Here is a 27990-nt window from a genome sequence, read left to right as displayed (position 1 = left end):
TCCTGTCCATGTCCCGCTGCTTCCCCAGTAGTCACTCCACACCATGGGCCAAGCTGTGGGGTAGGGTTTTATTTGTAGCTGGACACCAGCTATACTGATTGCACTGGATCAGAAGTAAAGAGTATGGGATTTGGACTAAGGATATCCATGACAGACCAGCTCTCAATACCTCATCCTCTCTGACTATGGGAACCAGAGGCTTGAGAGGCAACATGGCATTTTAGGTAGAATATAAGAGAATAGAGAAAATCTGAATTCTTTGTCCCATCTCTGACATAAACTGTACCTTTTTGAGACTTAGCTTTTAATTTATAAAATGGGGATGCTGGTTCTGGTCAGTGCTACCTCCCTTCAAATGGTGTTGTAAGGTTCAAATGAGAAGTCACTCAGTTATTAAGGGGCTGTCAGGCAGTGTGCTGGAGCTGAGAGCTCCACATCATGTCAACTAGGAAGGAACAAATGAGGAATCCCTCAGACCACCCTGAGGGAAGTGAGCTCTTGCATTTCTGATCTGGGAGAAACCCCCTGAACTAGAGTGACTTAGTGTGTTAGTGTGGTAGCTATTGGACCACATGCTGGTGTGCTCCTTGTGCCACATTCCTTTCCTTGGCAGATGTCCTTCAAAAGGCTGATCTCATTGAGGCCTCACTCGGCTGCTTCCTCTGCAGTCTGGGACATTTTCTTTTTCATTCCCTGTGCCCTCTGTCCTATAGTAGGGTTGGAAAAGACTCTCGGAAGCACAGCAGCTCATGGCCTTGTGTGTGTGCAGGAGCAGCTGGGGAAAGCGGGATGTGAAGTATTGGACGAACTCCTCGGGCACCTGGCCAAGTGCCTGCCTCACCTCCATGGGCAGCTCCTGGTAGTGGTGCCTCTGTGGGGAAAGGAAAGGGAGACCCTGGCTCCAGCAGGGCCCTTAAACTGAAGAGAGACCCTGTAACTGGCAACTCCAGCCTCCTCCCACCCCAGGCCCCTTCCTAGGGACCCAGTGAAAACCCATACCTTGTTTCTCATGGCCCGCAAAAGATCACGAACAGATGTCCCTTTGTATGATCGGAACTTTCTCAGGTCTGAGGAAGGTGGAAAGGAGACATGGGAGTTGATATGGAGGGTAGGGAGAGGGAAAAACGGCAGGAGAGGGATTAAGGCCTATGTCAGGCTTTGTTGGGTTAGAGCCTCAAGGACAGGGCTTGGGCTAGGAGAACCAGCCTCAGTCTTCAATTCTCTGGATAAGAGAGGCCTGCTCAAGCAACCTCTCTATCCAGTCCTTCCTCATCCACGTCCTCCCCACCTGACTGCAGAGGTCCAGAGATGTGACTGTGCCAGTTTTGTCTGACCACGCTCTTGCCTCCAGCTTCCAGAGCTGTCACCAAAGGCCCGTCTGCAGCCTCCTTCTCTATTCGGTCACTGACATCCTAGAGCCAAGCAACAAAGAGTCATTGAGCCCCTAGCCCTAGACATAGTCTAGTCCTCTAGCCTTTGAGGCATTCAGTCTCATTGGGGAGACAAGACCATATATGGGCCAGTCAATACATAACTATGTAATGTTCTGCATGGGATTTGGTGCTATAGAAGTTAAGGGAAGAGAGAAAACAATGACGCTTATAGAACTCAGGAGCTGAGACTTGGTAGAATTTGGATAGGTGTAGGACAGGGGTGGGGAACCTGAGGCCTTGAGGCCACATGTGGCCCTCTAGGTCCTCAAGTGTGGCCCACTTTAACTGAATCCAAACTTTACAGAACAAATGCTTATGATGTTTGGATCCCGTCAAAGGGTCACACTTGACCTAGAGGGTCACATGTGGTCTCAAGGCTGCAGGTTCCTTTACCCTGGAAGTAGAAGCCAGCATCCTGTTATGTGAGAAGTCACCTTGACCCAGCAATTATAAACATGGACATATAAACCATGGCAATCAATACAAAAAGATGTTAAGTGCAATAAAAAATTCCTAACAGTATTAGGCTTAGTTGCCAAAAAATTGAGAGGGAGAAATGGGCACCTCTCAGTGGGGCTGAGTGAATTGTGGCATATCCATATCCGTGTACAGAATGACAAAAAGCTGAGGAATTTGGAGAACTCAGGAAATAGATTGATGATTTATATGAACTGATGCAGAGTGAAGAAGCAACCAAGAGAGCAATATGCTTGATCATTGCACTAACATTAATGATAAGAACCATTTCCTGGAGAACGTCTAAGGACCAGTGGAGAGGTGGGACTACAGAAGTGGAATGTGGTATATACATTACTAGGCGGGTCAGCTGTGTTGGCCTTGTGAAATGCTTTACTTTATTATAAAGACAGGACAAAGGATGACCAAAAAAAACTTTAAAAAGGTCATTCTCATGAGAGAAGCATGGGATTAAAGGTTCAGAAATGAAATTGAACCTTATATTCTGGCAACTGTTCAGAAGTTGACCTGAACAGAGGTAAGGAATTATAGTGGAGAGGCTAAAGTGGGGCCAAATTGTGGAGGGCCTTGATATTTAATGGCTGGGAAAAGTTTCAGGGTTTACAGCCAGCCCCATTCTCCTGGTTTTTCTCCCTCTCTAGCACAAACTGACCTCTTTATCCTTAGCAAGGTATGGAAAAAACCTTTTCTCCTTTCTTTTCTTTTTTTGGAGCCAATTGGGGTAAATGATTTGTCTAGGATCACATAGCTAGTAAGTATCTGAGGCTGAATTTGAACTCAGGTCCCCCTGACTCCAGGGCCAGTACACCACCCAGTTGCACCTCTGTTATTTCAATGGAGAATGTTTAGCCACAGAGATTAGTTTTTCTTTACTCTAACCTTATGTTACCCTACTTCCCTTTTTTTAGATTTTCGGTTTTCCTTCTCTCACTTGTGGCTGGTAGGAAACAAATTCAGCTCTAAATCCCCTCCAACTCTAAATCCTGTTCTCCTACGTTGATATGTATGTGTTTTGGTTGTTTTTTTTTTTCCTAGCCAGTGAGAAAACATAGGAGGACATTACACTGGGTCAAATGATCAGAGTTTGGCATAGACTAATGTCATATTCAACATGGCTTTTCAGGCTGCTCACTTTCAAGAAAGGATGGCAACCAGGCAATTAACAGGGATGAGCTCAGGAGAGGCATCATGGGATAGTGGATAGAGAGCCCCAGACTTCCAGGCCCACCTCAGATGTTTACTAGCTTTGTGACTGCATTCCCCTCACTTAACCGTTCCTCCTCTTGGAAAATGGGGATAATAACTAGGGGATCTTCATGAGTATCAAGTAACATGGGGGATGTAAGATACATTGCAAATCTTAAAGCCCTAATAGAAATATCAGCTGTCACTGTGCCTGCTCCTGTTGCCTCTGACTCTCCATTCCCACATCCCCACAGCCATTAACTTCTGAAGTCCTGGATCCATGGGTCCAAGGCCACATGACCTGTGAAAACTGGGTTTCCAGTGATTGACCTTTTGTGACTGATGGGAGAGAAGAGGGTGATGGAGAACGAGATCTCCTTTGCCCCTTGCTTAACTGCTAAAGGCAAAAAATTATCCAGGGCAGCCTCAAGTGGCAAAAAGAATTCCTCATTGGCCGGGGACAAGTCAGGGAAGCTGTCCTAACCTTGCCCAAGTTGCCTTTCATTGGCTGTGTGTCAGCTTCAAGACTTTGAAGCACTAACTCAAAGGGATCCATCACTGGAGTTTCTGGTACGTTCTCTGGGGTATCCTCCCCAAATCCTGACCTCAGTCTGTACCATCTAGGAGTGGATTTGAAAGTGGGAGGATGTCACCCACTGTCAGTGATAGGATCTGTGACAGACAAGAGGCTCCAGAAAAACCAGATTTGGGGAAATCCCATATCTCCAGGAGCAAAACCATCTTAAGACCTCCTTCCCCGAGGATTTTTCTTTTCTCTTGAGTGTGGTTGCTTCTTTTACCTGAAAGAATTGTAGCTCCTTGGCTCTGCTCCAAAAGAAGGGATGAGCCAACACAAATTGTGCTGAAGGTCGTAGCTGGGGCTGAGGACTCAACATGGCCTCCACCAGTTCTTTGGCGATCACCTTTTCTGTAGAAGGAATGGTTGTCAGCCAGGCATGTTGGTCTTCTTCCATCACTCTCCTTCCCTAGCTGGCTCAACAAGATGGCAAGAGGAGGGAGGAAAGGGGTACCAGAGCTCCAGATGCAGTCTCCTCCCCTCCTAAAGTTTCCTTACCATGTGTCTCCTCCTTAAAGTGGTCCATGTGAGCGTCCCCAGCAAGGATGTTGGCCTGTCGATGCAGGCTGTCCCCAAATGGGTGCCCCCCACCTGAGAGAACGTAGTAGAACACCAAGCCTGCTGAGAAGATGTCCACGGCACAGGTCTGAAGACACAAAGCAGGGATGACAGAATATAGGTTCTGACTCCAGAAAGCCTTTTCAAGCTAATTCCACAACTGGGCCAGGTTTTCCCCTTCACCCACACATATAGTTATACTATTATTATACTGTTATATAATACACATATCTGTATTATATAATAATAATTATCATACTATTCCATACTTTTCTCACCTCAAGGCTCTCATCGCTCTTAACTTGCCCCAAACAGATCTCTCATTTCTATGCATAATTCTGAATCAAGTACAGTATGCGTAATAATCTGAACATATTTTTCTGTTACGTTATACAGAGGAAAGATAAGAATGTAGGAAGGATTGGAAAGACACTGTGAAAAAAAGGAGTGGGAGGGATCCAGAAACCAGAGAGGAGAGATGATGTTAGGGGAGACTACTTAATCAAGTGTGACGTGAAAGACCTAAATCCAAATTTCCATTCATGGCCAAGGTCTTTCCCTAGGGATCATTGGATCATAGATCTAGAGCAGGAAAAAATATTGGAAGTCATTGAGTCCTCCTCATTCTACAATGAGGAAACCAAGGCGCTGAGATTTGTCAGTGGTGGGGAAGGAGAGAAAAGCCTGAGGTTTAAAGCATTTACACTAAATAGCTAAAATACCACCTTCAACAAAAAGTCCTTCCCTAAGCTCCCCTTAATCCCAGTACTTTCCCCCTTGTTTATCTCTAGTTTATCCTGTACATATCTTATTTGTACATGGTTGTTTGCATGTCGTCTCCCCAACAGACTGTGAGCTCTCTGAGAGCAGGAGCTGCCTTACAGAGTTTAGCACAAGTGCCTGGCACTTAGTAGGTACTTGATAAATGCTTGCTGACAAACTGACTGGCCTGGAATCCTGGGGAAATAAAAGCCTCATGACCCTGAGGTCAAAGAGGACTGGTTGAGCCAGGACTCAGGTGTCCAGCACTGCAGCTCTTGGTGATTTGGGAGTTTCTGTCCTCCCTCTTGACTGGGAGGACACTCACAGGACTTTCTGGGGGTTCATCCTGTAGGAGCTCTGGGGCAATCCAGCCCTCAGTCCCTGGGATGCCAGAGCAGAGACTGAAGGTTTGTCGTCCAGCAGGCAGCTTCTTGCAGAGGCCAAAGTCAGAGAGGACAGCTCGGCTCCGGCCCTGGCTGTCAGGCCCCGTGATGAGGATGTTACAGGGCTTCAAGTCTCGGTGGACTGAGGAACATAGAGGAAGGCAGGCTTAGGAGTGAGGGGATCTGGTGAAGGTTGATAGTGTTGGACTGGGGTAAAGAGAGGGCAGAGAATATTGGTTCAGGTGGGGAGTGAGCACTGGGGCACAAAGGAAGATAGGCTTAGGAGTGAGAGGATCTGGTGAGGGTAGGTAGTGTTGGACTGGGGTAAAGAGAAGGCAGAGAATATTGGTTCAGGTGGGGAGGAAGCACTGGGGTATTAACCCCCCTCTCCACCCCCCCACCCCCCCATACCTATGTTCAGAGAGTGTAGATGGACCAAGCCAGATGTCAGCTGGTATAACAGGGCCACTGGCTCTAGGCCTAACCGATTTAAGGCAGGATTTTCAACATACTGAAGAAAGAAGCATTCAAGATATTAAAACTACTATCACTCCATATTTTTATTTCCTTTTAAAAGAAATTTTACTGTTCATTTACTCTTTACCTTCCATGGGAACAAACCCTCTGGAACAAAGGAAAACACTGAAACCAAATCATCAGACAGAGAGACCAAATCTGAGTATACATTGCATTCTATATAGCTAGACCTCCCAAGCTTCTCCACTTAGAGGGAGCTCCTCCTTAAAACCCCTCTTAAAGCCAAATACTTGTTCTCCCACTAATTATGATCGCATTTAAATCACAGAGAGGTGGAAAGACCCTCCTTTTCATTGTTAAGTTTGCGGATAGTGGTTATGGGTATAAAACTGCATTCATTCCTCATTATCTGTTTAACCTTCTACAATCCAGCTTCTCTCCAAACCATCACCCAAGTGAAACTCTCCCAATATATTAAATCTGATGGCCTCATTTTTCTTGACCTCTCTGCTGCATGAATGTTGTAGACAACATCGATGCAGCTTGATCTCTCCTTCAAGCACTGCTGACCCTCCCTTCCTTGGAACGCTCTCCTCCTTTGGATTCAGAAACGTGGAGGACTCTTGATTCTCCTTTCTCTCTGGCTAACTTTTCTCTCTCCATCTCTCAATCTCCTTTCCACCATTTATATATGGCTGATATTGAAGACCCAGTCCTTGGCCTCTCTTATCTCTTTACTGTCTACCTTGGTGACCTAATCCACTCCTAGGATTTAAACCATTATTGCTATTTGGATAATTGCCAAATCACTATCTCTATTCTAAGTTTCAGTCCCAAATTGACAACTGCTTACTGAACATCTTTCAGATGTCACCTCATTACTTCAAAAGTGACAAAAGAGTGCTTGACCTTAAAAACAAAGATTATATGAGATTCCCAGCTCTGAGTTGTATGACCTTGGGCAAAGGTGTTGGCTTTTTAAAAATTTTACAATAGCTGTTGTTCAGTCATATTTGACTCTTCTTCGTGACCCCATTTGAGGTGGAGGTTTCCTTGGCACAGATATTGGAGCAGTTTGCCATTTCCTTCTTTAGCTCATTTTACAGGTGAGGAAACTAAGGCAAACAGGGTTAAGTGACTTGCCCAGAAGCATACGGTTATTAAGTGTCTGAGGCCAGATTTGAACTCAGGAAGATGAGTCTTCTTGATTACAGACCCAGCATTCTATCTACTGCACTATTTAGCTGCCCCTTAACAATAGCCAGCATTTATGTAGCATTTTAAAGTTTGCCAAAGACTTTACATGTTAACTCATTTAATCCTCACAACAACCTTGTGAGGTAGGCAATATCATTTCCTCTGTTTTGCAGATGAGGAAACTGAGGCACAGAGTGGTAAAGTGACTTGTCAAGGTAGTAAATGCCTAAGGGAGAACTTAGATCTTCCTGACTCCAAGCCCAGGGTTCTATCCATTGCTCCACCTGGCTACCCCAGCTATTATGACTAATCATTAACGAACATGAACCCTTTAATTTACAAAGAACAAAAAAGAGGATTAGATAGGAAATTTAGCTTAGCATTGGCATTGTAGATGTGTAATGAATGTATTTCCTCCCCTCCTTTCCAGGTTTTCTGTGTCTTCTCCCATGAAAATGAAATTTCCTTAAAGGCAGAGACTGTCTTTCTTGTATCCCTAGCACTTAGCACCTGGCCTGGCACATAGGAAATCCTGAAAAAACGTTGAATTTGGAGTTTACTGAAACTGTGAATTCACATTCCCTTCACTAGGCCACAGTTTCCTCATTTATAAAACAAAGGATTTGGATTAGATAATCTCTACTAACCCTTCCAGGACTAAAATGTCCAAAATTTATTATCCAGTCTTCAGTACTCTTAGGATAAAAAAAATTCAGAATTGGAAGAAATCTCAAAAGTCTGTCCCTTCATTTTTTTCTTCAGTCATTTTGTGTCTAACTCTTTGTGACCCCATTTGGGGTTTTCTTGGCAGATACTGGAGTGGTTTGCCATTTCCTTCTCCAGCTCATTTTATAGATGAGGGAAACGGAGGCAAAGAGGTGGGATTTAAACACCAGTCCTCTAACTTGAGCTCTGGCATTCTTCCCACCCTACCACACTGTGGCAACTTGCTCCTTTCTTTACTTTTAGTTTTCTCTTTTTTGGGGGGAGGAGGGTAGAATTGCTACTTACAAATTTTATTTTGAATGCACAATCTCTATTTTTTAGGATATGTTTTGTTTTGATGTTTTCCAGTAAACAGGCCTTCTGGTACTTTTTAACTGAATTAAAAAGTCAAGCAAAACCACTTCCTCCTCTCCTCTACCTCAGAATCCCTTACTTGTAGATGTAGCTTAGGCAACACTTTCTACATGAAGTCTTTCCCGATTTCCTCTAACTGCTAGTTCCCTCCCTCTCAAACTACCTTTTATTTAGTTGTCTTGTATTTACAGTTTATTCCCTGCGATGTTTATTATGTATATGCTTATACATATGTGCTCATTTCCCCCAATAGAAGGTAAGTTCCTTGAAAGAAGGGATTATTTCATTTTTTATATTTGTACTGCCATGTGCCTAGTGCAGTGCACACAGTAGGCACTTGGATGCTTGTTGTTTGATATATTCATTCATTCAGTAAGCATTTATTAAGTGCCTACTATGTGCCAGGAACTAAGCAAAAAGACAATCTTTGCCCTCAAAATGTTCACAGCCTAATAGGAGAGACAAGAAGCAAACAAACTTATTCAAAGGGAGCTATGGATTGGATAAATAGGAAATAATTAAAAGAGGGAAAACATGTGGCATCCTTTTCAACAGAGTGTTAGCTTCTTGGGGGTAGAGACTTATATAAAGTCCTTATTTCTGTATCCTCCTTGTCTAGAATAGTACTTGACACATAGCAAACCATCATCCTCACCTCCTCCCTAGGAATATTTTGGACTCCACTCCTGGAACCATCCCAGGCTCTGACAGGTCTATAGCTTTCACCTAATCTTGCTCAGATCCAGACCTCCACCTCACATCTTGGCCATCTCTACTCTGGGTGATGTATTACCCCTTTCCCTTTTCGAAGACTCCTCTTTCTGTGCTGTTTTCCATTGTAAGACTATAAACTCCTTAAAGGCTTGCTTACTTGTATGCCTGTCTGGCACATAGTTAAATGTTGAATTTGCATTTGTGTTATATTTTGTACTTCTTGTATCTCATTCCTGTGTCCAGTCTGTGCCACTAATTCTTAACTTTTCTTTCTTCGAAATGGCTCCCGTGAATTCCTTCCTTTCTCTCCATTGTTGTTGTGACCAGTCCTGAGACTCAATTTTCCATTCCCAAATTACTATAACAGCCTCTCAATTTTTTTTTTCTTGCTTCTAATATCTCTTCCTACATTCCTTCCTGCTCTTGGGGAAAGAGCTTTCTGACCTCATCAGAGGCAAGAAAGAGATTATCAGGGTGAAGCAGTTTAGTAGTCTTGGAAGAAAGCTGAAGAAAAAAATCTCAAGGGTGGGATTCTAATCTTGACTCTCCCACTTTATCGCCAAGGGATCAGAGGCAAGTCAGTTAATCTGTGCCTCAGTTTTTACAATGGCACAATAAAAAAACATCATGTCTTCTCCACCTTGCAGGGTTGTTTTAAAGGATTGAATGAAATATACGACAGCACTCTATAAACACAAAGCACTGCATAAGTGTCAGCTGATAGAGAAGTCCATCTTCCCAACCTAAATCTAACCCAACCTAAGGCGTTGGGGAGCTGTTTTGTCTCCTGGAAAGGAGGAAAGAGTAGAGGCCCTGTTGGAATCAGGCTCACCTCTTTCAGGGTGGCTGTGCAGAGCTCCAAAGCGATGTAATGGAACTGGGGTCCCCGCTCGGTGCAGAAGTAACGTAATACACTGGGGTGTGAGTCTGACTCCTGGAGCAGCTGCACTTCCCGATGTACGAGGCTGAAACACTCCCGAAGCAGCCGCTTTACAGCTACTGCTCGCCCTTCGAACTGGCCCCTTGGATGGAAAGGGAGAAAGAAGCCAAGAATAGACTGGGGAACTGAATGGTCTCAAAGCCGAGGGTTGGCTAGAGCTCCTGCACATCCCAAGGACTGCCCTTATCACCTCCTGAAGTAGACTGGCCTCCTCCTGTGCCCCAGATGAGAGTGAAGGCTGATGGGTAGGAAGTCCAGGGTTGGCCACCTGACCCTTGCTCACCTGAACACAAAGGTGCCACCTGTGCCACGGCCAAGAACATCTTTAGGGTTGAAGGAGATCTTTCCCACCACAGTGAGCTCTTCATCTGGGGTTAGAAGAGAGGGGGCAGGGCCTTAGGAAGTGCACCTCCTTGTAGGTGCCTGGATAACTAGGAGCATGATCCTGGTTTTCCCTTTCCCATTCTCCTTCCTTTCTGGCTATAATCCTCACATTCTTTCATCACTCTTCCTCCTCTCTTTGCTCTCTGCACTCAACTGGGACCCTCTTCATTGCCTTTTTTTCTTACTTTTATACTTCTATTATGTTTCCTTGTATCTTCTCTCTCTTTCTCTCTCCTTCTCTGTCTGTCTGTCTCTCTCTCTCTCAATTGGAGATTAAATGACTTGGCCAGGGTCATGCAGATAGTAAGTGTCTGAGGCTGAATTAGAACTCAGGTCCTCCCTCCCAACTCCAGGTCCGGTGCTCTATACACATTTTTTTTTTTACCAACCTAAATCTCTGGAATGTTTTCCCATTTTTCTTTTCCCCTATGGCTCATTCCATCATTTTCCTTTCTTTGTTCCCTAAACATCCCAGGTAAAAAGAAACAAGTTAAAAAATTTATGCAATTAGCTAAGCACAACAAATATATTATTTCCATTTTACAAATGAGGCAACTGAGGCAAGAAAAATTAAGTGATCTGCCCTGGATCACTAGTAGAGTTGTAATTGAACTCAGGTCCTCTCTTCCAAGTCCTAGTACTCCTTCTACTCTAGCACAATGAGATAGGAATCTGGAATAGAAGGAAGGGAAAGAGGAGTCCAGAGAATGAAGGACCTAATCTAATCCAAGAAGAATGGATGATTCCTCAAGCAAACAGGAACCACTGCACTGTTTCTGCTGCCCACCAGACAGGAGAACTGGGCAACACACAGATGTACGGGTTACCTGCCCAAACAGCACACTAACGATTTCTACAATGTAAGTTTGGATTGAATCAGCTCACAATCAAAAGTCCCTGGCACTTCCACAGTGACACTAACTTCTGCTGCAGTTGTTTTTTTTTTTTGCTGCTCCTGTAGCAAGATACTTCATCTCCTGACTCTGGGTATTTTCACTGGCTCTGTCCTCCATGCCCAGAATGTTCTCCCTTCTCATCTCCACTTCCTGGCTTCTCTGATTTCTTTCAATTCCCACCTGTCTTTTTCACATCACAGGGATTAGGGGCTTGGCACTCCTGAGACTTAAAAAACCCATGTAAAATTTTTTGGCCCTCCCTTCATGCTAGAGAAGAAGTTTGAATTTTTTCTTTTTCATTTATGGGATATTTATAGTACCTTATTGTAAAATTTGGGTTAAGTATTTAGTCATAGGCTTTGTGTCCTCTGCTGGCCTTTGTGTGTCATCTGCAGCTTCACAAAACTCCCCCAAAATTCCCATTTAATTTCTTATACTGACCCACAATACATTGAAATCATGATGGGAAAGTCGAGATGTGAAAGGGGATAACTGTAATTGTTTGCATGTTTTTGTCTCCTTAGTTACACTGTGAGCTCCTTGAGAGCAAGGAGTGGGATTTTTTTTAACCTTTCTCTGTACCCCCAGCAGTTAGCAGTACAGTCCTGACACACAGTAGGCACTTGATAAATGCAGGTTCACTTGACTTCCCAGTGTGGCCTTGTCTGTCTCCAGGAGTAAGAGAGGGAGTTCCAGACAGCCATTAGACAGAATCCTACTTCTCAGCAGGCACAAAGATGGTTGTATTCTGAAGGAAAGGTCTAGGGACATAATTAGCCCAGTAGTCAACACTGATTTTATACTCTATTAGTGTACTAAGAATGTCACCAATGTGTTCAAACTAAGGAACCACGAAAAGATCGAGCAGGGGGTACATAGCAGCAACAGAGGAACTGGTGTCAGCTAAGGCCCTTGCTTATAGGCAAACCTGCTGAGCTAGGAACGTACCCCATGATACATGTGAAGATAAGATATATATTATCTTTCAAACCAGACCTGATATAATCACTCAGGATCCTGTCACATCAAGCCAGGGGTGTGTAAAGAATGGATTACAAAGAAGGACCAGCCAATTAGGAGTGGGTAAGCCCAGGCAGAGTTTAGAATTCAAATTTCTGGAAATGTTGAGAAGATTCTGTGACATTCCAAAATGATGTAGATTCAGGAAACCCTCCCAAGCCAAGGGTCAGAACAGCATCAGAAGCCAAAGGCAGGCTAGCTGGGTGGCATGGTGGATTGAGTGCTGGGTCTGGAGTTAGGAAGACCTTCAGAAATTGACTAGCTGTGTGGCCCTGGACAAGTCCCTTAACCTCTTTCTGCCTCAGTTTCCTCAACTATAAAATGATACAATATTTGTAAAGCACTTAACACATGGTAGGTACTTTAAAAATGCTTGTCTCCTTCCTTTTTCCAACAAGAGCAGGTGAGGCAGAAGAGGAACAAACATGAGCTAATTTCATATGTATAAAGGATATCAGATTTCTTGCCTTCTTAGTTTGGTAGGGAAGGGGGTGGAAGGAGGGAGAAAATTTGGAACTAAAAATAAAGATTTTAAAATGAACAAATATAATTCTGCCATCCTAATCCAGGGGGTGGGAGGTAGGGGAACAGGAAGCAGGGAACCTGAGTCTGGGAGTCAAGAAATCTTGGATCTAGTACGAACTTTGCCACTAACTAGCTCCAACTTAAGCAAGTCACTTCAAACTCTCTGGGTCTCAGTTTCCTCATCTGTAAAATCTGAATTCTTCATCATCTATAAAATGAACGAATGAATGAGACTATATGATCTCTCAAGTCCTTTTTAGATCTAAAACTCTGTGACTTGAATAACTTTGGATATATAGATGCTAGAGATCAAAACTGATGGATGAGTTAGAAGCAAGTAAGTGGCCAAGCAAGTAGTTAGAAGAGAAACAGATACAGCAAACCAGAGACTCCCCTCAAAATGAGGGTTCGGCAGAAATGAATTCTTGAATATTCTTCCTTGTTTAGTAAGCACCAATAACTGACTTCTCATAGAAGTATGACCAACCAGGAGGTTTAGGTTTCTGGAGTGGAGCAACTTGCCATTCTGGCCAGATTCTGTTGTCAATTAATTAATTAGTTAGTTATCCTGCTCTCACCATTCAAGTGTTTCTATAAGGAAGGAAAATGAGAGCTCCCTGGAGTTTAATTGAAGAGTCCAAGGAAGGGAAATTAATATCAGTATAAAACATTGATAGTAGATACTATGTTAAGTCTTAGAGAGATAACTGAGTGTTACAAGAAACAATGGCAGAAGTTCTTATAATAGAGAACAGCATTTTAGGCTTTTCAAAGTTATAACTAGCAATTTGGGTGCCTGGGGCAAGCGGCATAAATTGGGCCCCTGCCTCAATTTTGGTAATTCATGATATAAAAATAATACAAAAAATAATTAAGACCAGTTAGATGAGCGGGAGGAGTAATTAGCTATTAAAGTGACTCACATATAGGTGTTATTAACAATGTCCTTGTAGCTATGGTAATAATGTTCTATTTTTAATTAATTATAGTTGCTAACTCCATCTAAGTTCAATCATATCCAACTGCTGAAGAAATGAATATGTAGTTAACAGCCACTAACTTTGATAGACTTATCTCTTCTTAGCAACGCAAGGATCTAAGACAACTCTAAAAGACTCATGATGGAAAATGCTGTCCATGCCCCAAAAAAGAACCATACAGTCTGAATGCAGATCAAAGCATATTACTGGTGCTCTCTCTCTCTTTTTTTGTTTCTTCTTTCTCCTGATCTCTCCCATCGGTTTTAATTCTTCTTTACATATTACATGCAATCTTGGGGAAAGAGAGATGGGGAGAAAATTTGGAACTCATAATCTTATAGGAGAGAATGTTGAAAACTGAAAAGAAACGAGTTATGTGTCAAATTTTTGCATCTGCCTAATTTCGGGGGCCCTGGATCCCAGTTAGCCTGCCCCAGTCGGAGCTCAGAGTATATTTCAGAGTATGGGACCAGAGATTTAGAGCTAGAAAGAAGTTTAGAGATCATCTAGTCCAACACCCTTATTTTATAGATGAAGAAACGGGGCCCTCAAAGAATATGACTTGCACATCGTCACAGAGTGGCAGAGGCAGCATTTGAATCCAGGTCCTTGGACTCCAAATCCTGCGCTTTTCTTTCCACTGCACCACAGAGGTGATAAAGTAACGGTGTTTCTACCCCTATGGAAAGATAGATTGAAGACTGCTTGAGAAGAATTCCATAAATTAATTATGGACAGGCTGGACAAAGTCTTCTGTGCAATTTTCTTGAAATCCTCAAGAAAATTGAACTTGTCTGAGAATAAAACCTTAACCGCAACAAAGAGATTCGTTCTGGCTGCTGGAATAGGAAAAGAATTTGAAGAGATAAAAGGAATAGACTACTTCGAGGAAGGCATTGGGGAGAAAGTAAAGTACGTAGGAACTAGTCTTGGTTAGAAACAGGAAACTATACCTGGGATTAGCATGTTCACATATCTATACTTCAAAATAATAATAATAACCAGTTTTTAAGATGGTACTTTAAGGTTTATAAAACACCTTGAAAATACTATCTCATTTTATCCTCACATCAACCCTGGGAGGTAGGTGCTGTCATCGTCCCCATTTTACAGGTGAGGAAACTGAGTCAGATAGAGGTGAAGTGACTTGCCCTGGGTCACACAACTAGTAAATGTCTGAGGTGGGATTCAAACTCAGGTCTTCTTGACTCCAAGTGGAGAACTCTATCTAGGTAGAATTCCTTTGGCTGAATATGCTACAAATACTGGAAAATTATCATCCAATTAGAGAGGCAGAATCATGGAAACCATGGAAATAGCCCAGGATGTGCAGGGAGGAGAACTGGGTTTAAATTCCACTTCGGACTCGAGCTGTGTGACCCTGGACAAGCTATTTTATCCCCACTGAGCTTGGGTTTCATAGGTTTGGAGCCAGAAGGGACTTTGTTGTTTTGGTTCAGTGGTGACCCCATTTTGGAGTTTTCTTGGTAAAGATACTAGAGTAGTCTGCCATTTTTTTCTCCAGCTCATTTGACAGATGAGGAAACTGAGGCAAAAAGGATTGAGTGACTTGTTCAGGATCACACTGCTAGTGTCTCAGGCTGGTTCAGGTCTTCCTGACTCTAGGCCCAGCCCTCTATCCACTGCCCCACCTACCTTCCAGAAGGGACCTTAGAGGTCTTCTAGGTTCAACTTTTTCACTTTATAAATAAGGAAACTGAGGCTCAGAGAGGATAAGTGATATGACCAATGTTGAACTGGCAATAAAAGGCAAGGCCAAGAGCCAAACTCAAGTTCTCTGATTCCAAAGTCAGCACTGTATCCCCTGGACCTTGCTATCTATAACGTGAAGATGATCCCCCCCTGATAGGATGATATATGTAGATCTGGAAGAGACCTTAGAGATCTTCCAGTCTCTTTTCTTAGTTTATGAATGAGGAACTGGGTCTGAGAAGTGACGTAATTTGTGATGCTCACATAGGCATTATTTGGCCTCAGATTCCTTGACTCCAAAGTCAGCGAGTTTTCCCCTGTAGCACCAGAAGACCCCCAAATGCTCCTATCAGGGGATGGGAAAGTGGTTTATAAACCTGAAAGCACGACCCACACTTAGCACAGTGCCTGTCACATAGTAGGTATGCCTCTCAGATAGTAGGTACTTAATAAATGTTTACTAACTGCTGACATGTACATCAACTATTAGATTACCAGTAGAGAAATATTAGATGGTCTCAGGAAAAGACACAGAGAAGCTAAACTTCTGATTGTCAGGCCTTCAGAGAGCTACTGGGCTTCCCCATTAACCTTTATCCCCAGACCAGTTTTAGATTTTGTGTGGATTACTGAAAGTTAAATTTTAGAATCAAATCGGATCCATCTCCTATACCCAGCACTATCACGTTATTATGTGTATTAGAACAATGTTTGCCTGCAGTACGCAAAATATGTTTGCCTGAAAGACTATTTTGTAGAGAACTCATACAAGAAGTGCTACAAGGATACTCTTGAGGTCTTTTTGAAGAACTCTGGAATTGATTGAGAGGTGCCATCACAGGACCAACCAGCATGGCATGGCTGCATCAAATAAGGCGCTGTGCCCCATGAGCAAAACAGAATTGAAGTAGTTCAAAAGAACATGAGATGTGCAAATTTAGAGACATCTCTACCCCAAATGTTCACGTGGACTATTTGTGCCCCACCTGGGACAGCGCTTTCAGAGCTTGTATTGGTCTGATTAGCCACGATACCTTGACTCCAACATAACAATGCCATTTTGGTTCTCTTCGAGAACCAAGGACAACAGCCATTATGATATATATTGAGTACAGCCAAAAATCATTTGGATAATAGAATCAGGTGAAGGAAAATGGCATTTGGAGAAAAGTTTAAGTTAGAAATAGTCTTTTTAAAATCAGACAGTCTAATGTCTAGCACTTTGGTCTAAGGAAGTCAACTGCATCTTTCCAAGGGTTGATCCCAATGGCTGATTTAATCAGGCTAGACGCAGAGGTATGCTGGAACCAGTAGGTTCAATATCCTATTGTTAAAGTTTTAGTGTGAACACTGACATATTGGAAATCAGCAAATGCTTGAGTTAATTGTTTTGATATTATTGTTTTGATCTTCTAGTCTTTAAAAAATAAATAGAGAAAACGTTAACAATGTAGATTAAATTTAAAAGTGGGTCATACTTTTTGGAGAGCGATTGTCAAATATTTACCAGCACACTTCTGGTTGGAAGCATCTGCAACAATATACACAGATGATTTTGCTCCTTTCATTCAGAGCACAGATGAGCTCCTGTAGATTCTCTGGGGGTGGCTAAGTACAATTTGATGGGAAACCTTATCTGGACTTTCAAAGGTCAAATGTTTGGAATTGTTTCAAATGTTAAGAAATGAACCTGTTACTTTCACGTTTATGCCCAGAGGCAGCTGGTGGTACAATGGATAAGAATGCTAGACTTGGAGTCAGGGAGACCTGAGTTCAAATCTGATTTCAGATACTTCCTAGATGTGTGACCCTGAGCAAATCACTTAACTTCTGTTTGCCTCATTTTCTTCATCTGTAAAATGGGGATAATAATAGTACTCATCTTGAAAAATCATGGTGAGGATCCAATGAGATAATAACCATAAAGCACTTGGCACCCTGCTTGGCACACAGTAAGCGCTGTTTATGTGTTAGCTACTATTATTATTGGATAAAGTTAAAACTATGAAAAAGCAGAGACGACAAGGTATAAGTGTAGAAGCTGTGTTGTTGAACTGGAAAACTGTTGGATTTGGAGTCAAAGAACTTGGGTTCAAATACTGAACCCAGTGCCATTTACTATCATTGTAAGTGGGCAAATCACAACCTCTGGGCCTCAACTTCCTCACTGGTAAGATGAGTTGTTAGTCTATCCGTTCCTTCTAAGTCTAAATCTACGAACCCATTACTAAACTATAATTAATAGAAAATGCCTATCCTTTTGGGGTATTAGCAGGATGCTCTGGAAATTCAGTCTTTCATGTTGGACAGTAGCAGCACAAAAAGTAAACGCAGTAAAGCTATCTGAACTTCAGAACGCAAACAAAGTTTTGAAATGTTCCAACTGTTTCTAATTTCTTCACCAGACTTTCCAAAACACAAGATCATGAAAAGGCAAAATATTGTGTCATAGAACTTATTAGGACATTATTGTTAAGAGAGAGAAATATGTCTTTTATCTAGAAAAAGAGCACAATGTAGTGGCTAGGGTACCTGACCTGGAGTCAGGAAGACTCATCTTCCTGAGTTCAAATCTGGCCTCAGACACTTACTGGCTAGGTGACCCTTGGCAAGTCACCTACCTCTGTTTGCCTCTCAGTTTCCTCATCTATAAAATGCATTGCAGAAGGGAATGGCAAACCACTCCAATAACCTAGCTAAGAAAACTCAAAATGGGGTCACAGAGTCAGACAGCTGCAAACTCAAGAATAATTCCCCTATGCTGGACAAAGAGAGGGAAACAAATCTACAGGGACTCAAGTCCCAGAAATGCATGCACATTCTAGGAAGACTTGTTAATGTTAAGAAATAAGCATACATTATATGGAAACATTCTAATTAAGGTCCATGTATAAGTTTAGGCTTAAAGGAGAAGAGAAAAAACCTAGGGATAAGGGAGAAAAGTATCAAATAGTACCTCAAGGTGTTGTTTTCTAAAGCCACTTAAAAGTATTACCTGTCTTAAAGGTTGTTTGGAGTTAGATTTTAAAATAACAATACCCTGATATGTATAAGGAATGAAAAATTCAAGTTTAAATGATGCTCATGCAGAGAGCCATTCTCTGGTATCAGACAAAACACAGGTTTTCCTATTTGGACCATGTGGATATGGTATACAACTGCCCTCTCGTGGTTTTTCTGAGACAGGAATAAACACTTTTTCAAAACTATAACATTTAAATGTTTCAGAGAAAACAAATACCATAACAGTTCCCTCTCTGCCTCTGCTTTTTCTTCCCCTTCCTTTGTACCTGTCAGTCTGTTCTGCCTTCCACCTAGAGAGAGCTAGGCAGCTCAAAGGATACAGTGCTGGGCCTGGAGTCAGGAAGACTCGAGTTCAAATTTGACCTCAGACGCTAGCTGTGTGACCCTGAGCAAATCCCTTCACCACCTCTGTCTGCCTCGGTTTCTTCATCTGTAAAATGAGGACAATAATAGCACCTACCTCCCAGGGTTGTTGTGAGGATCAAATGAGATAAGAGAGCACTTAGTGCAGTACCTTGCAAACAGTAGGCACTTAATAAATGCTTATCTTTTTTCTCTGCTTGTCTTTCTTTCTTCCATTACCCAGGCACTCCAGTTCTCTGCCCTCCCCAGAGAGCCTATGAGGGCTTAGGACTAACCTTTGGTGTCTTCAGGTTCCGGGGCAGTCTGGATGGAATGGACCCTGCTGGTGGGGTCTGTGGGATCAGGGAAGGATGGACAGATGGCAGTAGATCTCCAAGGGATCCCTTGGTTGTTCAAGGCTGCCCCCAGGGGTAGAGGGAGTGGGTCCTGGGAAGGGCAGGGGTTTGGAATCTCCCATGGACCATGACGTTTCTCTTGTATGCACTGTTCAGATAGCAAACAAGGGTTCAGCCACATAGGCTCATCTCTACTTTAACCCTGAGAGTGGCCCAGATGGGCCCTACTATGTACCACTACTCTGACTGAGAGCCAAGGGCACAAAACCAAGCCAGGTATGCCAACTCTTCCATCCCTTTCCTTCTTGGAGAGAACTGGGAAGCTCTGGGCTTAGGGTAGACTCAAAAGGAAGGGAATGAAGGTACGTAAAAACTGGAGGTCTTGGGGTCGGTAGGACTGAAGAAGAAGAGTGGGACACCCTGGAGGGAAATGTATGAGGGGGGAAGACCTGGGGGACTCATAAGAGAAGGGGAGGGTCCAGAGCTAGGGTTCCTAGGGGGAAAGGATGAGGGGCTACAGTGAGGAATCCTGGAGGGTAGGGAATGGGGCCAGAACTAAGAGTCTTGGGGACAAGGATTAGGAGGCAGATCTGGGCATCTTGAGGAAAAGGTATGGGAGTAGAGTGGGAAATCCTGTGTTGGGGGGGTCAAGAACAAAGCTAAAGATCTTAGGTGTGAACAGAACTGGGGATCCTCAGGGTGGGGCTGGGGAGTTCCCAGGAGGAGAATGGATATAGGGGCAAAGCGTCTGATGGCAGAACTTGGGATTCCCAGCCCTGGGGGAGGGCCTATGAGTTTACCTGGTGAAGAAGAAAGATGATGCAGGCACCGAGCAGGAGGGTGGTGAGACCAGCTACCAGAATGTCTTGAGACCCAGACCCTGGGTACAGATCTTGGGGTCCCTCCTCAGGATTGGGTCCTGGCAGTCTTTCTAGACCCCACACTACCTCCTGGCTCAGGCTAAGAAGCTGGAGGGGCAGAGAGATTCATGTTTTATGTGTCCTATCTTCCCTCCACTCAGTGCCCAGTGTTGCTTTCAGTCTGTTTACTGACCACCCAGTGCAGGGTCTCTAAAAACCCTCTGAGACTTCTCTTCCCTTTCTCTCCCTCCCTTTCTCCCTCCTCTCTCTTCCCCTCTGAAAACTGACCTCTTGGAAGAGGGTGTGGGATGAGACACTCTCTGAGGGGCTGATCTTGGCCACAGTCCTGGACTCTGAGGTGGGGAAGACCCTCAGCATGGTGGTATGTAGAACAGGGGGAAGCTCATGGTGTCCTGGGCGGGGGCAGAGAGGGGTGCAACAGAGGTCAGAGAGGTCAGCTAGGGTCAGGAAAGTCTTTAATAAAGTCAGATTAACCTCTGGGTCTGGGAGGTACTCAAACCTGAGGAGGGGTGAGGGTGGGGGTTAAGGGACTTGAAGCTCATTCTGACTCAACAGCCAGAAAAACTAGCGGATCTTTAAGTCAAGCTGGTAAAAACAGTATAGAACAGAGGAGCTGTTAGTCATATAATAATGGTGATGACATCTGTATAACACTTTAGCTAGACTATCTCCTTGGATACCTAAGAGCTAGGAATTATTATAATACCCACTTTTATAGATGAAGAAAACATATTGAGAGAGACCAAGTGACTTGCCCAGGGTCACATATCTAGAAAATGTGCCTGTCCTCAAGGAGTCTACATTACTACTGTTATTATTATTGGGGAAGACAGAAAAGGAAGTCATGTTCTCCCACCCCCACCCCAGGGAGGATTTCTGAATATGAACATAATCATCCGAGTGCTTCTTCTCATTCCCAGAGTGCCCCCTCACCAACGAGCAGCCACGAGCTGTGGAGGGCAGTTATACTGCCAGGAGGGTATCTGACATCTGTGCTAGGGGTGACCTCCCGCTCTCCTGAGTCACTCAGAGTCACCCCCTCCGTGGTGGGTCCTTTCACTGGCGCCAGGATGACTCCCCGGGGCTGCAGCAGGAGGAAGAAGGCCATGAAGGGTGCCCCTACTTAGTCATCTGCCCATTCTTCTCACCCATGTAAAAGTTCCCCCTTCTCACCACCAGTGCTACACCCGCGTGGACCAGTGCACTGGAGGCATAGAAACTGGCTGCATGCTTCCCCACGTACAGAGTCAGCCTAGAGGAGGACAAGAGGGAAAAAGGGAAGAGGAGGAAACAGCAGGTAGCCCTACAGCTTAGGGTGAGGGTGATGTGGGCAGGCACCTCACCTGGCCCTGGGCAAGGGAAGGTTCATGACAAAAGGGACAAGGGGATCAGATTAGGGCAGGAGAATGGATGGGAAAGAAGGTGAAGGCAAATTTTACTAGAGGTAGAGGTTGATGACTGATTTATTTTACTTTCTTCCCAGTCCCTACTTGAGCCGAATTCTCCAGATGGCATGATGTGGGCTATGGGGGCAGCTAGCATGTCCCTAAGGTTCTTTCTATTTTCACCCTCCCTCCTTCAGGTGGTGGCTTCCTCTGAGCCCAGACCCAGGTGTGCTGACTCCCCTGGAGACCACTGGGCACCTACAGCAACTGAGTCTCAGAAGTAGAGAAGTCCTTGTTTGCTGTTCTAGAGGGCTGGGCCCAGCGCTTCAGGTGGATGTGGTTGGAGCGAAGGGTGAGGAAGCGTAGGGTGTCCAGGGCCATAGTGAGGTGGGGTAGCCGGTGTAGACTGTCTTGGTGCCAGGCATAAATTCCTGCTACAGGTGAACCATAGTCTTGTGTCCACAGAACTGCTCCATTCTCCTTGTCCACAGTAACCACCAGGCCCTCTCCACTGGATGCAAAATGGCCCACCTCTGCAGAAATAGATATTGAGCTGCAGGCCCCATTCTGGGCACACCTCTTGACCACCTAGGCTCCTTCTCTCCTTTCCTCCTGGGAGAGAGTCCTGTATGTTTTGGGTAAAATTGCTGGATGATGCCCAAGGGGCTGAGAATACTTGAGGGCAAATAAGATCCCTCCCCCACCTCCCACTTAGGCAACATCCCAGGGGAGCCTTGGTCACTGCAGGGGCCAGGACTCATTCCTGGTAGTCGTAGAAAAGACCGTTCATGATTGTCCTGAGGCAGCCTTTACTTACCGTAGCCAGGCAAGTGGTCAAGGAGGGGTGCAGAGTAGCCTCTGAAGGTAGTGTTCCATTGAAGAGCCTGGGACCTGGGGTCATACATAGTGACCGTGTACTCTAGAAAGTGGTCAGTAGAGTCATCTCCATTCCCATGGCCCCCAGAAATGTTTTCTTTCCATGTATTTCTCCCTCCCACCCTCACCTGCCAACTCCCTAGTAATCTAGAACTGAAACAAGTTAGGAGGTCATCTGGTCCAACTCCCTCATTGTATAGATAAGGCACCTGAGACCCAGAGAGGCTAAGCTTCTTGTCCAAGGTCACACAGATCTTAAGTGCCAGGGGTGGGATTTGAAACGAGGTCTTTTCATTGTGCTAGAGCAGCTGTCTATATGAGAATCAATTTCCTTTTTTCCCCTGGCTCTTTATCTAACAATGGCAAGTGTCCTAAAAAGCTCTGTCCAATAGCAACAACTGCCTTTTGGACATCTCAAATTCAACACATCCCCTCTCCCCAAATCCTCTCTTCTTCCCAGCTTTCCTATTTCTGCCCAGGGCACTGCCCTCCTCTCAGCTCCACAATCTCAGTGTCATCCTTGACTCCTCGATCAAGCTCAGCCCTCATATCCAGTTTGCCACCAAATCCAATTGTTTTCTACCTTCCCAACATCTCTCGTACGGTGGCCCCCAAATCTGAGGACAGTTTTAAGCTCTTGGAGTACTAAAGATTTTGGGACACCCTACAAACAAATCCAACACATAGAGCTACAACCCTGGCTTGTTCCCTGCTCACTTTGGTCTTAGACCATTACCATAGCCTTCTAATCAATTGTTCTCTCTAACTCCAAGCCTCCCCATTTCTCTAATTCTTCCTCTGCTAAGCTGTCAAAGTGATTCTTCTGAAGTGAAAGTCTGGCTATTTCACCTCATGGCTTGATGAGCTCCAGGGTTCCTATTACCTCCAGGATCAACTATAAACTCCTTTATTTGGCATTTAAAACTCTTAAATAATCTGACCCTTTCCTATCCATCTTACTCTTTTCTCCCCTCCACCTCTCTCATGCCTGCCCACCTTCGGCACTTTGTTCTTCTGGCTCCTTCCCTCAAGACTCACCTCCAGATCCAGCTTCTGCAGGAAGCCTTTCCCAATCCCCCTAGTTGTTAGTGCCTCCCCGCCATTATTTCCAACTTGCATGTTCCTAGTTATTTACACATTGTCTCCTCCATTAGAAGATAAGCTCCTTGAGGGCAGGAATTTTTTTTTTTTAATTTTCTCGGTATCCTCAGCACTTAGCAGGGTGCCTCCATGTAGTAAGTGCTTAACAAATGCTCATTGACTGACTGTTGATGAACTGGATGCACACCTGTATCTAGGTAAGAAGTATATGCAAGTAAATGAACCTTTCCCAGGGGCACCCATAAGTAGGTCCATTCTTCAAGTGAGCTGATGACATTACCGCGTATCAATATTCTGGACAAAGAATATCTGGGTCTGCTCTGTGAGTAGACTAACATTCTCACTCACGTGTGCGGCCAATGTATAGAAGAGGGGCTGAGGGGTAGAGTCCATCCCACGTCTCTGTGGACAGCATGGTTAGCTTCTTGCCTGACTTGGGGTCCACCATGAACCATGTATCCTGCTTCCTTCCTGAAAGAGGGAAGAACAGTGTCCTCTCTTGAAATATTCTATCCTCTACATATAAAAAACCTCTGCTTATACTTTGTTGTCAAGTATGGTGCCCCCTTCCCATCCTCACAGATAGAACTCCCTCCCCTCAGATAAAGTTTCTCCACTGTCAGTCCCCAGACCAGAAGGAGCAGCCTGGTGTGGTCAGAATTGTGGACGTGTGTGTGTGTGTTAGGGAGCCAGAAGAGACAGGGAGGGTGGAATGTGAGTGTTAAGAAAACAGATGTGAATTAAAGGATTCCCCCTACCTGTATAGAAAACACCATCTGAGCTGCGGCAGGGGGAGGCATGTACCAGCTCTGGGATGGTGAATGGGAGTTTCTATGAGAGAATGGTAAAGATAGCTCAGTCCAGGCTGACCAGAAGGGATCCTAAGACATTTTGACTCTATCCACTCTGTCTCCCCTTAATGTTCCAGGTCTTTCCTGTGTGGGACAGTCTGCTACTCTCCCTCTCTTCTGGATTCAAATCCAAGTCACACCCTGTCACACCCATTCCCTGCAACCTCTTCCCAAACACTGCCTTTGCTGAGAGGTCCATCCCCATTGAAGGAAACCTACCATGAGGCCTTGTTTGCTCTCCTCTCCTAAGATGTACAAGCTGCCATCACTTGGATCAGGGAGGAAGGCTGGTCTGGGGAAGGAGGAGGAGTCAATGTTAGAAGTGCAGAGGAGAGATGGGAAAGCAGGCCCTGAAGATTGTCACCAACCATTCTCCTTGCCTGGGGAAGGCTGTCCCTAGGAGATCATGCTTGTAACAAGTAGAGGTGGAAGATGATTTGAGCACAATCCCTTCCTTCTGCCTCAAACCTAAACTCCCTTCTCCATTTCCCCTCCAAAATATCAGTGACTCTCATTTAGTTTCTCAGGTAAGCCTGCATTTTCCTCCCCTCCTCTCTTCCTTGCCTTAGAACTTTGTTCTTGTGTCTTCAATATCCACCCCCCCCCAAACTTTACTTCCCTTTCCTGTCCTTTACTGTCCAGAACCCTGGATTCTCTTCCCCTATATTTATATCCCCAAATCCTAAAAATCATATCCTCTTCTGTCCCAGAACCTCGTTCATCCTCTTTGTCATAACCCCTTGTTTATTACTCCCTATCTCAGGCCACAGTGGTGAGGAGAGGATACTTACTCTGTGGCATACACAGGACCCTGGATGATGGGATCTACAAAAACAAGAGCAGTAAGTGATAAAGTACTAATATCATCCCTCCCTCTCTCCCAAGAATACACAGTCCTATGATGGCCATGGGCAACTCTACTCCAGCCCCGAATTTTGGAAGCTGTAGGCTGAGATGGAGAATATTGTTACTGAGAACTCTTAGAAAGTAGGTAGATACCATTATTGCCACCATTCTGGGAGCATTTATGGGAAATCAATGGGTACTTCTTCCCCAAGGCCTGGCTCACCATCCTTCAGGGTCCATTGGATGTCACCGGTCTTCTTGCTAACAGCATGCAGACTCCCATCCAGAGTGGATATGAAAAGCAGGGTTTCAAGCGTGCTCCTTGTCCTTCCCTACAGGCCCTCAGTATGAAGAACAAAAGGTCAGGGGAAGGTATCGTGTGAACTTTGTTCCCTTTACCTAAACCCCAGGGATTTGGGGCCCTCCCTAGTGCAGTCTTCCAGGCCCTTATTTCCTTGGATGTTCTCAGACCGGGTTAGTTGGAATAGAATCTTGCTGTGGAGAATGGTTTTGCCATGGTAGGACCTGCTTATGTTTTAATGAGGGAGACAACTTGTAAGTGAACTGGTGCCAGATGTATACAGACTGGAAGAAGGTCATCTTTCTCCCTGTTCCACCATGGAATCCAATGGGAAGCTACAAACTGAAAGGAATGGGAAAGGATGACGGAAAGATAAGCCCAGAGAGGTATCTAAACTGATTGTGATTCAATGGGGATGCCTCTTTCTTCCCAATTCCTTCCAACTTTCCTCCCAGCCAGAGGATGAAGACTCCTCTCCCTTCCTTCCTCTTCAAACTGGCCAGGTTGGTTTTGGTGCCAGGGAGCTACTGGGGCCACAAACCTGAGATGCTTGGAGCTTGGAAAGGGTGAGCCCCCTGCATAGGCTCCCATTACATCCGGCTAACCTGCTGGGTTCGATCACCTGCTGCTGCTGCTGCCACCACTGCCACACCCTGGGCAAACAGGGCAAGGCTGAACAAACAGCCAGAGGAAGCACACAACCCCTTAGGATTAGCACCCTCAGTCTCCTCCCTGGGGAGGAACTCCATCTTCTGGCCATCTACTTCCTCCCTAAGGCTATAACTGTTTTGTACTCTCACAGACTCTTCCCTTACCCCCCAAAAATCCTGCCCTGTCTAGAGGTAAAAGTATCTTCTCTCAGTCAAGAAACTATATCCTTCCCCTTAGTACAGGTTTCTCTCCTTCCTCTTTTGGTTTCATCCCTTAGCCAGCCAACATGGAAAAATGTTTGGAGCCAGGCCCCCGGAGCAAGATAGAAGCATAGACCAGAAAGGGAATTTCAAGGGTAAGAGGGGCAGTTGACATTAAGTTCCATGAACCTTGGGAGTGGAATCATTTCTCATTAGAGTCAAGACAGGTGGGGAGCGGGGTGAGGGTAGGGCAGGGATAGTTCAGGGAGTGCTTCTTGGATTCCCCCTACATTTTGCCTTGGTTTCCCTGAGAACTTACTTAAGAATTCCTTGACTTTAAACTCATTTTATTCTTTCCTTTTTTTTTTTTTTTTAGTGTTCCCTCCGTAAGAGGAAGAAAGACAGCCCTTGCCAAATCTATCTCCCCTTGCCCATGTTTCCCTCGATATTTGGTGCTCCTCTCCTATTGGCTGCAATCAGCCTACTTTGTAGTAATAGAGAGACAAATGCCCTCACCTCAGGGATGCTCATGCTACCTACCAATGGGGCTGGCTCCAACTCACTGAAGTAGAAGTAACAGAAGCAGGGACACCCCCCAAGAGCCTCCTGCCTATCCCACATCCCCACTTGTTCACAGTTCCAGTCTAGCTCTGGTGGAAGGGATGAGAGGGAGCGAGTCCTGAAGCTGAAGTGGCCAAAGGGAGAGAGTAATAGTTAAACTTTTAGAGCGGGTAGGGCCCTCAGGGGATCACCTGGGGCCAGACTAGAGGCTTAGTTCCAGAGCTTGGACCCCTGCTGTGCTCACTTCTGTGGGATCGGGATTTGGCCGTACCCCCCACCTCTCCTGCACGCAGCCAGCGGGCTTCTGGAGATATGAATACCTTTCACCACCACCGATAACCAGCCCCTGGATTCCTTAGCCGGGCTGGGGGCGGTTTGTGCCACTGTGATGGGGACAGCGCAGGAGTTGGACGAGATTCCCCCTCCCTCAACCCCAACAAAGGCATTGCCTCCAGGGTAGAGCCTTCCCCAGGAAGGGCGAGTGCCCAGGGGTCTCCGATCCATCTCACCTGCGGCAGGCACAGCCAGAGCAGTGCCAGGAGGCAGAGCGGGAGGCCAGCCCTCTCCATCGCGTTGGGCACAGCGGGTGGCGTTGGTGGCTGCTGCCTGCGTGCCCAGCTGGCATGCTGCCCACCACCAAAAGGTGTGTTGGCAGGACGGGACTCGGAGCGCTTTGGGCCCCTAGCCGTGGGAGGGGCGCAGAGCCACCTCCAGCGGGGCGGATCCTGCCTTTGGCACCCGCCCTTCATTCCCAGACCAGGCTCGGAGGCCACTGGCCCGTCCCTAGAAGGGGTGGAGCAGGAGGTCAAGTGCGGAGTGGAAAGGTAGGAGGGTGTATGCCAGTCCGGGGGTCTGGAAAGCAAGGCACGGCCCTCCGCCTTCCCTGGGAGGCCATGGCTACGGCTGAGGGAACAGAAAGCTGGACTTTGTCCTGGAGTCGGGAAGACTAGTTGGAAGCCCCGCTTCTGCCTCTTACTAGCTCTGCGACTACGGGGCAAATCGTTTAACTTCGTGGCCCAGGTGTTTCAGGGATCCTAGCTGCACCACGTAGCTACCGCCCTGGGTTTGGGGAGCAGGAACACACGTCAGTTACCAGCTGCGTGGGCACGGCTGCCCCCTCAGGGCTGCCCAGAGCACTATTTGTGGAGCCATCACCTTACAACCTTCTCTTCCAGAAGCCTCTCACTGGCAAAGTAGGGGTGAGGGGGTCTGGAAAAGGTCAGTACAATTCTTCCGGTCAGGGGTGGCAGTGCTTGATGCCAGCTGAACGTGATGAGTAGCACTTCTACCCAGAACCAGAATTTAAAATCCCAC

At 45.4% G+C, this 27990-nt stretch overlaps 1 protein-coding gene across 4 annotated transcripts; it reads right to left on the bottom strand.

The window, feature by feature from the left end:
* Positions 1 to 54: 54 nt before the first annotated feature.
* On the bottom strand, positions 55 to 27699 carry ERN2 (endoplasmic reticulum to nucleus signaling 2). 4 transcript variants are annotated; one of them, XM_072607331.1, is made up of 23 exons: positions 27186 to 27699; positions 25806 to 25907; positions 25187 to 25295; positions 24909 to 24942; positions 24337 to 24409; positions 24025 to 24097; positions 23615 to 23737; positions 22107 to 22208; positions 21552 to 21822; positions 21078 to 21156; positions 20838 to 20988; positions 20172 to 20296; positions 19824 to 19991; positions 18964 to 19171; positions 10067 to 10151; positions 9676 to 9865; positions 5787 to 5886; positions 5318 to 5517; positions 4171 to 4318; positions 3896 to 4023; positions 1289 to 1412; positions 1000 to 1067; positions 55 to 871 (listed from the first exon to the last, which is right to left on the bottom strand). In XM_072607331.1, exons 1-23 carry the CDS (start codon positions 27423 to 27425, stop codon positions 635 to 637), a joined length of 3138 nt encoding a protein of 1045 aa, XP_072463432.1. In that variant the 5' UTR covers positions 27426 to 27699; the 3' UTR covers positions 55 to 634. The 4 variants fall into 4 exon arrangements, with proteins under 4 accessions (XP_072463432.1, XP_072463423.1, XP_072463414.1 ...); XM_072607322.1 differs by having other exon boundaries at positions 25806 to 25917; positions 27186 to 27405; XM_072607313.1 differs by lacking the exon at positions 25806 to 25907 and having other exon boundaries at positions 27186 to 27514.
* Between the last annotated feature and the right edge of the window lie 291 nt (positions 27700 to 27990).

This window comes from Notamacropus eugenii, chromosome 1 (genome assembly GCF_028372415.1).
Source record: "Notamacropus eugenii isolate mMacEug1 chromosome 1, mMacEug1.pri_v2, whole genome shotgun sequence".
NCBI classification, from domain to species: domain Eukaryota; kingdom Metazoa; phylum Chordata; class Mammalia; order Diprotodontia; family Macropodidae; genus Notamacropus; species Notamacropus eugenii.
This window is presented reverse-complemented; position numbering and strand designations above follow the sequence as displayed.